Source organism: Lagenorhynchus albirostris, chromosome 19 (assembly GCF_949774975.1).
Source record: "Lagenorhynchus albirostris chromosome 19, mLagAlb1.1, whole genome shotgun sequence".
NCBI lineage: Eukaryota > Metazoa > Chordata > Mammalia > Artiodactyla > Delphinidae > Lagenorhynchus > Lagenorhynchus albirostris.
The window spans coordinates 41,621,560-41,630,873 of NC_083113.1; the positions used below are offsets into that span (position 1 = coordinate 41,621,560).

Sequence of the window (9,314 nt, forward strand, 5' to 3'; positions counted from 1 at the left end):
TATTATATAAAAAGAGGCATAATGTTGCTTTAACATTTTATCTAGAAATCATTTCACAGTGGTGTATAGAGTTAGTTCTCACTCTTTTTATACATGCATAGGACTCCACTGTGTGTGTATTTAATTAGTCCTCTACTGATGGACATTACAGTATCTTGCTGTTGCAGATAGTGTTGCAGTGAATAGCATTGTGCATGCATCTTTTTTGGCGGGGAGGGGCAGTCTCTGATAGCTTCCAACATTACATGGTAATACAGAGTCCAAGAATACAGTCATGACTAGCACCATGAGTTTAATTGCAGAGGCAGGATAGATTAGAAGAAGTAGAAATTAAGATTTGGGGATAGAAATTGGAGGTCTGGTCAGGTGCTAGTCTCCCCGTGCGTCTACTTACTTCATCATGAAAGTGCTTTGGAAAGATCAGAACAATCACTATATAAAATGTGAACTATGTTATTGCTACAGTAAGTCTGGAACATAAACAGAACTGCAATGAATAAATAAACTGTCTGCCTGCTTTTAAAATAACCAACTCATAAATCAGACAGTTCTTTCTATTTAAAGATGTTACTTCATTTTACATTTATTTTTTAATTTTTATTTATTTATTTTTTTACATTTATCTTTAGCAAACATTTCAGGTCAGAATGGCAACTACTTTGCTTTTATGACTTCATGACTGTCTTTTTCCCCCATGCCTCAGATCCCTGGTGGTAACTAATGAGTATCTGCTGCAGCAGCTGACTAAAGAGCAAAAAGGTTATTCTGGGAAAGCACTCCTGCCTCCTGAGAAGAGTCATCATTTGGGGAGATCATCGCCCTTTGGGAAAAGCACTCTGTCTTCCTCCTCACCAGTGGCACATGATACGGGTTAGTATCTAATACAGAGTGTTTCAGACTCTGTCCCAGAGCCTAGTCTATGGAGCTAGCACTGCATACCTTTTTTGCAGCTTCCCTTTCAGCCCCAGGGGGCTCTCAGTGTCATTGCCACTAGTATGGTGGTATTCACTCACAAGATTAAGAAAAAAATCTTATTTTAATTAGACTATGTTGGTCCTTTTTATTTCTTTTTATCTCCTCCCATCAAGTCGTTCTTTCCTTCTGCCCACATAAATAGTTGGCACTTAGTCCTAGGCATCACATCACATAGAAACGTTTGGCTGAAAATGTCAAAAAGAAAAGAACACTAGACATTTTTCCCAAGTGTCAGTTGAAACTGTGTAGTAGGAAGTTTAAAAAGAATATCCATGGCCAGGTATGTTTTGTGTTAGCAAAAATTTTGGAGAACCTCTATTGATCAGTTCATCAAACGTGTTTTGGGTTTTCTCCCACCACAGTGAAAAGGTGACAAGGTCCGGTGTCTTCCTGGAGCAGCCAACGGTTGTGTGATGGAGCTCAAAGCTTGCCATTGGTACCAAACAGGCCTAAATAAAAGCCTAGAGAGATCCTGGAAAGACAGACAGAGTAGGTAATTCCTACTCTGGAGAATTGGAGAAGGCATCAGTGAGGACTTGTTTGAGTGGAAGCTTGGCAGAATGAGTATAATGGTACCAGGTAGAGGGGGTGCAGAGCCTCCTAGGCCAAGAGTACAGAGTAGGAGAGTCAGGCCCCCAGAGGGATCACCAGGCAGGGAAGATGTAGGCCATGGTGCTATGACAGTATATAACTGGTGGACCTGTCCTAGCCTGGGAGAGAGGTGTGATATCAGGAAAATGTCCCCTATAGAAATGATCTTTCAACCAAGACCTGAAGAATTGAATAGGAGGTCACCAGGCGAAGCATAGGATTGAGGGCAGAGGCAGTGGGGAGAGCTGCAGAGAGAAATAGCATAAGCAATGGCCATGAAATGGGAAGGAACATGGTTCATTCAGGGAATGGAGGGCCTGAGAGGAGATACACAGGAGCTAGGTCGCATGGCTCCCAAAAGATTTTAGATTGGGAAGGCAATCTACTCTATAAGAAGAGTAGATTGACCTCCGGCCATGTGGAGTGGACCAGAGAGGAGCTAGAGAGATAAGAGAGAAGGCTAGTGCAGTCCAGACCAGAGGTGTGGCTTCTGAAAGTTAGCTTTGGGCTCAGCATCCACTTTACATGTCAGTACCTTGTATTTCAGACTGAGGATCAATCTTTTCTTTAATCCTGATTGATTAGGCATCAATGGGAAAAGATAATGCAAGTGGCTCTAGGTATGTCTCTACTTCAAGGTTGCACAAGTAGCTAATGTTGCCAGAGAGCTTTACAGGGCAAAGGACTGTTTAACCTAATGTCATATTGTACTTCTCTTCATCTTCAGGGTCATGTCAGAGAGAGAGGCAGGTGGAAAGATTAGGCACTTATTTGCTCCCCTGACCCAGGTGCTGTTCAGGGAAGGAGAGCTATTGCTGTAATAATGAGACATGAAGATCACAACTAAGATCACACATCTCTAAGTTATAAATAAAATCTACAGATCTCTCAATTTTATGTAGGTTCCCAAAAGGAGCATGCACAGAGGAGCCATAAGTTTCTTTGAGCTGCATGGCTCTGAGGGAGCTAGAGTCAGCTCGTTTTCTCTGGAAGTGTCAGTAAGAACAGCCCCCCTCCCCGCTCTCATGGGCCTGTCTTGGCCCCATTGAGAGGCCTCCAAAGAGCCTAAGCCTTGCCCAGGTAGGGCAGCCTTAGCTAGTAGCCTCATAGCCCTGTGTTGTCATATTTCACCATCCCAGCCCAGTGCACAGGCCAACTTACTGGACAGCCGATGGGGGCTAGGGGAGGTTGGGGCAGGGATAACGGACTTCTTTCTACAACCCAGCCCTCGCTTCCTTCTCCTATGAATCTCCTATGAATGCTAGCCCAGAACCTATTCAGGGTACCTCTAAGGAGAAGCAAAGAGCCTGACCCAGACTAAGTCACCTTCCACTCTATTTTCTATTGTCACTGAAAGTGGCTGGTCCTACCCTAGGCCAGGCCCCTCTCTAGGGTTGCTGGCCACTCATGCAGAGGTCAACTGTGTTTCTGATTTTCACTGTGTGGCCCTTGGTCCAGAGGGCAGGGGTAGGGATTGGTGGCATCAAGGGAAGGGCCAAAGAGCTGTTGCCCTATGGGGCTAAGTGGGCTCAACATGGAGTGGGGGAAGACCCCTGAAGCAAGTAGAAAATAAGTGGACAAGAATTCCTCACCCTGGGCCTGGCACTATTAGGAGAAAGAAGGAAACAAGGCTGGGATAGAAAATAGGTCCTCAGGGAAGTTCTCCAAAAGGAGAGGCAGGGCCCCTCTGAGGTTTGGCCTTCCCGCCAGTTATACATAGAGGGTTTTAATGGCTGCATCCCACAGATTCTAACTTCTCTTCCTTGCCCAACTGGCTTTGCTAGCAAGGGTACCCAAAGCTTTCCACTATGAGGAGGCTATGGGGAGATGGAGCAGTGATAACTGAAGGGCTGAAGTGGCATTGTTTGGTCAGTTCCTGCCATGAACCAGATTCTGCTAGACTAAGGGTCTTCCTGGCTCTGGGTGGGCCTTGATTTCCCTCAGGCTCCATAACTTTTAAAGAAGAGGGGGCTTTACTCCTACAAGGTGGAGTTTCGGGACTCCTCCAGTTCTCTCTCTGGGCTCCTCTAAGCCACACTGCCAATCATAGGAGGGGCCAAACTGCTGCTCCCATGCGCACTGGATGGTAATCTCACCTGCAGCTTAAAAGCTTAATAACCTGGACCAGGCCAATTTGCAGGATTTGGGTTTCTCTCCTATTATGCTAATTTAAGTAAGCTTGCAATTTAAACCAATTCCCCAGGGCTGGAGGAAGTATTCCTCTTACTGTATGCTGGTGGGAGAGGTAGAGCTGTCTGAAACTCTTCCCTGAGCAATGCAAGGTCAGCGGAGTCAGGAGGATCCCACAACTGTCAGCCATTAGGCAAGCCTCTGCTGTGACCAGGTGATGATCTCTGCTCTCTAATTCTCACCTCACCCCCCAGTGTCTCTGTTCCAAGCCACACTACCACTCTTTACCCTCGCTCCAAGTGACTTTGGGCTCAAGGGACTCCGGGGCCACCTGGGGCAAGAACGTCCTAGAACAGCCCGAGGGAGAGGGAATAAACAGTCGTGCTGCTTTGCTTTATTATCTGGGTCAAGAAAAAATATTTGTGAATGTGTGCCTTTTAAGCCTTTTCTAGCACTCTTAGGGACTCTGGGCAGTCCCTGAGTTCCATCCAGCCCACTTGTCAGCAGGAAGGAGGGAGAGTTGGCCCCAAAGCCTTAGACTTGGGAATAACTCTGGCCTAACACTGAGAACCTCAGAGGGGAGAAAAGGTTGATCTGAAAGCTCCCAGGAGTTCTCAGGATCAGAGAGAGGACACCCTCCCCGCCACCGCCCTGCAACCTGGGATGATGAACAGATGGGAGGGAATCAGCAAGAAGAGGCCCCTTCACTGTTGGACACCCTGCTCACCTGTCAAAGGCTGATGTTGGGTGCCAAGTTCTATTGCTGGCCATCCAGCCTCACTTTTGGAAATCAGCGTTGGGGCTTGCTGTGTTAGAAACAGCCTGGCCAGGGAGGCAAGAGGCATGGTTCTGGCCTCTATTCTGCAGAGGCCCTTTCACTCTCTGGGCCTGAGTTTCCTCAGCTATAAAATTGGGAGTTGAACTGTCTACTGTCTGCTGTCTTGCATTTTCTGATATTCTGAGATGCAGCCCAGAATGACTCACCTTGGTAGCCCTCTGGAGTGGAGGCCTGTCAGCAAGCTTAGAGCTGAGGCCTGGCACTGGGCCCCACCAATGCTTAGCCCAGTCTGAGTTTGCTGTCTCATCGCCCCCACCTGCTGTGAAAGCCGAGAGGCCAAGACTGAGGCCCTAATTGCGGGAAGATAGCCATGATGTCAGAACTCTAGGTCAGGGCTGAGGTAAAAGGCTTTTGATTTTCCTATAGAGCATCCTCATTCAGCCTGGCCCCGTGCTAATGGAAGGGGCCTGGTGTGTGTCTTTTTCTGGGCAGGGATGCCAGTGGAAGAATCAGCACAGTGCGACTTGGAAGGGGTTGATGACAGAGGGGTCGTGGGGTGTGAATGTCATTACCCTTGTTGTCATATACCTGACCAGGCCATATTGGTACAAAAGGTGGCTTTATTGAGGTCTGGGTAAGAATTAGGCACTTGGCCAGAGCAGCAGCTTAAATATGAGGCAAGCAGGCAGGGGTTAGCCATGCCCGGGGCGAGGTTGGGGTGGTGAGGCTATAGGCACAGACTCTCCTCAGACAGACAGAAGTCGAGGGGGAAAGAAAAAGGGGAAGGGGATGCAGAGCAATCTGGGTCAGAGGTCTGGTGGGCTGGCCCCATAGGGCTGGGCAGGAAGCGCTGGGCGGCAGATCCAGCAAGGAGGGGACCGGGCTCTCTTGCTCCACATGCCCCTTAGGCGCAGGCCTGAGCCTTTGGCAGGGGCAGCCGTGCTAGGGGGGGCCTTCCCAGGCCTCACTTCTTCACCTTGGCATCATAGGTACCTGCATTCTTGTAGGCACTCACATAGCCACTGTCATCCAGGATGTCCTGCCGCCCAGCAATGCCCTTGCCCTTGCCGCTCTCATCGAAGCGTTCCTTGTGGGAGCCCGTGTACTTGCTGGTGTCAGTCAGGCGTTCCACAGCACCCCCTGTTTTTGCTTTCTGTTTGGACAGAGTTCCCCCAGGGGTACCTGGTTAGGGAGCCCAGCCCTTCCAACCCCAGCCAAGATTCCCCACACCCCCTCTCAGTGGCCAGCCGAGACCATCAGGGCACTTACAGTAACACCCACATTGGCTGGTTCCTTGCCTGCCACCAGCTGACAGATGGCATCAAAGGCCTCCTCCTTGCTCTTCCCCTTGAATCGCTTGGGTGCCAGCTCTTCTAGGGCCTTCTTGAACTCCTCATAGTTGATGACCCGGGCAGACTTCCCCCTGCCAGATATGTGGACACCATGAGTTTTCCCCCTTCTCCACATCCTCCCTGGTTCCAGCCCCCCAATTCCCCTTCTGGGAACATCAGAAGCAGGGAATGCCTGGGGCTCACTTGACTTTGGAGAAGACGATGTCGACATCAGTCCCTGTCACAGCCTTTCCGTCAGCCACCTTGCAGTCCTTGCACAGCTTGGCCCAGTTCTTGCCATTCAGCTCGTGCCCACTGGCCTTGGGATCACCATGGATGGCAAACTTGCGGAAGCTTTCCTCCAGCCCAGCCACATCTGTGCTCGCTGCCATGCCACCCTGTTAGGGACCCACCTTGGTCACCTCCTAGCCAAGCTCTCCCCCCCACCCCCCAAGGCACAGAGCATCACTGCCTCTACCTCAAAACCTGCAAGGTTGAAGTTGCAGGCACTTCTGCCACATACCCTCAGAGCTGGAGATGGAGCTGCCTGCAGAAAGGGGCCAGTACTCAAATGTCTGACTGGGCCCCAGAGCCGTGAGGAAGAGCCCCGAGAGGAAAGGTCCTGTCACTTAATGCCAGCCTGGCTCAGAGTGGAGTTCAGAAGATGAAATCATGATGCTCGCACCAGGCTGGGAACAGAGTAGCACTGTCCAGAAAAACTGTGAGAGCAGCAGCTGGGGCCATGGCTTTGTCTGGCCCTGGCACAAGGCCTGCTTGGGTGGAAGTCAGGGTGGCAGAGCGGGCCCCCTCCCTGGGAGTTCCATGCCAGGCTGGGTCAGGACCAGGCCAGGCTGCTGCTTGGGCAGGTATTTAGTGAGGACAGTGTCTCTCTCAGGGTCATGAGGACCCAGCAAGACCCAGCCCAGGCTGAGAAGGGAGCCAGAGCACAGGCAGGGGTGCAGCTGGCCCAGCTGGGACCTTGTTACTATTTGCTATTAAACAAAAACATGAGGGAAGGGGAACTTGGGGCTGGCCTGGCCACAGTTTGTGAAGCCTGGAGACAGTTGCTAAGGGAGGGTGGTACTGCTTGGAGAATGTTGCTAAGGGCAGGATGGTGTCAGGGCAGCTCAGGGAGAAGCTCCCAGTGCTGCTGGGCTGGGCTGGAGAATGGGCTTACGGGTGGGGCACATCAGCACTCCCAGCACCTGGGGCACAACCGTGGCTTCCTGGCCCCTTTCCAGCCATTGGGGCTGTAACGTCCCAATTTGTGGAGTTTAGGAGGAGCAGGAGATTGAGGGGCTAGCCTGAGTGGGGGTTGTAGAGTTATGAGCCCCTAGAGGCATGACGGCAAGTGAGACCGTGGCCTTGGCCCTGTAATCCTCACACCTACGCTCTGCGCTGAAGCACACTTCCCCAATGTCTACACCTTCAGCCCTCTATGGAGGCCTCCTGGCCACACCCTGAGCACCACCACACTAGTCCACACTCTCACAGCTGTGTGCACTTAGCCCTGGCCCTCCATACCTTCGGCCTTAGTCCCACTGACCACACCCCTTAACCTGGTACTCAGACCTCCCTGACCACACCAGCCCTGAAGTGCCCCCCACACCCCTTACTGCAGTCCCCTGACCACACCCACAACCCTGGGACAAAGGGCCCCGGGCCATTCCCTCAGCATGCACGCCCCACACATATACTAACAGCCCTGTACTGAGGCCCCCCAGTAATAACCCTCAGCCCTGCACTAAAGGGTCTTCCCCACACTTGCCCACAGTACCCACTGCAGTCCCCAACCACACCCTCAGCTCTGCACTGAAACTCCCTCCATGTAACACAGCCTGGTACTGAGGCCTCCCTGACCACACCCTCAGCCCTGCACTGCAGCCACTTCCATCCATACACGGGAAGCCCTGGGACTGGGTCCCCCGTTCACACACCCACAGGCTTTACTGAGACCCCTAACCAGAGCCTCACAACTCACCCTCTCTCCATACATCTGCAGCCCCTGACCACACCCTCAGTTGTGTCCTCAGCAACTATCTTCCACCTCTCCCTTTTATAATAGAGCCTCCAGTGACCACAGCCTGGAGCCTGCCTGCCTACCCGCCTTCCACTACCACTGGCCTTAACACTGAAAACCCTCCCCGGGTCACCACACTCACCCATCCCTAAGTTGCAGTTTCTGGAACTGGGATCACCCCCAGCCCCTACACTGCAGCAACTCGGTGGGTCCAGAATCCCTTTCAAACAGCACTCCCCTTCCCTCTCCCTACACTGCAATCTCCCACCAGCAATCTGAAGGAGACCCGCACTTTGTTCACCAAGGGTAAAGTCTGGGGGAGCTTGAGTGCCACAGGATGCTTGTTCCAGGGGCCTAGCAGGACCCTGCACCTGTGCTCACTTCTGTCTGTGAGAAGATGGATTCTTGGTAATTTCAGGCTGATCAGGTGGTGCCAAGTCACAGGCCCCGGTCCCAGGGGTCTGCAGGCCACGCTCGCTCCCGCTGGGACAGCTGGAGTAATCAGTCAGCAAGGAGTTGGGGGTGGGGGGTGGAACGTTTGGGCCCAGGGCAGGACCACTCAGCTGGTGTCCTCAACTCGGTACCATCCAGGGTTGGGACCCCTCCCAGGCCGCTCCCACCCCACCCCCTTCTTATCGTGCAGGATATTGATTAGAGTGGTCGGCGCCGGGGTCTCCTACCGGCTTCTCCCTCGTGGCTGTTCCTGCAGTGCACGTTCGATGGACAGAAAGAAAGACGCAAGAATGGACCGATGGACGCAGGAGACTAGGCGGCTCCGCAGCTCTGCTCCCTGCCGGCTCTGGGGCGGGACTGCAGGCCGGGCGGTTCCGCCGTATTATTCCCTTGTTTCTCGGTCTCCATAGAGACGGCGAGTCCCACCCCCGGGGCTGTCTCGGCGGGAGAGTGACCAAGGTCACGCTGGCTCCACCTACCCGACCCCGCCCTCTCCGCTCTCCGCGGGGGCGGCGCTGCTGCGATAGTCTCATCCCGCTGCATCTGTGGCTGGGGTGACCAGACCTGAAGTTCAAAGCTGATCCCTGCCTCCAGGGGAGATCCAACTTCCCAGAGCAGCAACCGAAGGCCTTTGGCGGGGGGCGGGGCGGGGGCGCGGCGTGCAGAGGAGTGGTAAGGTCCCTTCCCTTAGTGACAGTGGGGTCTAAAGCTGGCTCAAGACCACAGCTCTCCAATGAACGTGTGGCATCCCAAGTCACAACTCCGGGTCATTGGGGGCGGGAGGGGACAGTAAACGAATCACGAGTGCCAGCCCCAAAATGCTGGTACACCGACGTCTCTCCCGCGGCCAGGGAAAAGCTCCTGGACTTCCTGGGTCCGCGTCCTCATTTATTCCCACCCCAAACCGGTGTTAGCCTCGCAGTCTCTGCTTCCGCTGCTGCCTCCCGACCCCAAAGCCTGCTTCCCCTCCTCTCTCCAAGTGCAAACCCTAACTTCAAGAAAAATAACCTCCTCCAGGCAGCTTCCAGGACCTTTC

General features: G+C 52.7%; 2 protein-coding genes across 5 annotated transcripts in view; one reads left to right on the forward strand and one right to left on the reverse strand.

Annotated features, from left to right (window-relative positions):
• LRRC36 (leucine rich repeat containing 36) overlaps positions 1-1,040 on the forward strand; it is a 34,171-nt gene extending 33,131 nt beyond the window's left edge. For 2 of the 3 annotated variants that reach the window (XM_060131874.1, XM_060131875.1), the window contains one exon: positions 704-1,040. In XM_060131874.1, coding sequence (XP_059987857.1) covers positions 704-875 — 172 coding nt within the window. In that variant the 3' untranslated portion in view covers positions 876-1,040. The remainder of the gene's footprint in view (positions 1-703) is intronic. The other variant, XM_060131876.1, reaches the window with a different exon arrangement.
• Positions 1,041-5,076: 4,036 nt separating this feature from the next.
• TPPP3 (tubulin polymerization promoting protein family member 3) lies at positions 5,077-8,863 on the reverse strand. 2 transcript variants are annotated; one of them, XM_060131878.1, is made up of 5 exons: positions 8,506-8,863; positions 6,329-6,494; positions 6,010-6,203; positions 5,744-5,897; positions 5,077-5,627 (listed from the first exon to the last, which is right to left on the reverse strand). In XM_060131878.1, exons 3-5 carry the CDS (start codon positions 6,195-6,197, stop codon positions 5,439-5,441), a joined length of 531 nt encoding a protein of 176 aa, XP_059987861.1. In that variant the 5' UTR covers positions 6,198-6,203; positions 6,329-6,494; positions 8,506-8,863; the 3' UTR covers positions 5,077-5,438. The 2 variants fall into 2 exon arrangements, with proteins under 2 accessions (XP_059987861.1, XP_059987860.1); XM_060131877.1 differs by lacking the exon at positions 6,329-6,494 and having other exon boundaries at positions 8,506-8,860.
• Positions 8,864-9,314: the final 451 nt, after the last annotated feature.

What these genes read in the sequence shown, in the direction of transcription:
- TPPP3 (XM_060131877.1), bottom strand. Translation starts at nt 8,811, where the DNA reads ATGAGACTATCGCAGCAGCGCCGCCCCCGCGGAGAGCGGAGAGGGCGG. An exon ending in CAGCCACGAGGGAGAAGCCG is followed by an intron (nt 6,204 to 8,505) that starts GTAGGAGACCCC and finishes GGTCCCTAACAG; the next exon opens with GGTGGCATGGCAGCGAGCAC. An exon ending in ATCGTCTTCTCCAAAGTCAA is followed by an intron (nt 5,898 to 6,009) that starts GTGAGCCCCAGG and finishes CATATCTGGCAG; the next exon opens with GGGGAAGTCTGCCCGGGTCA.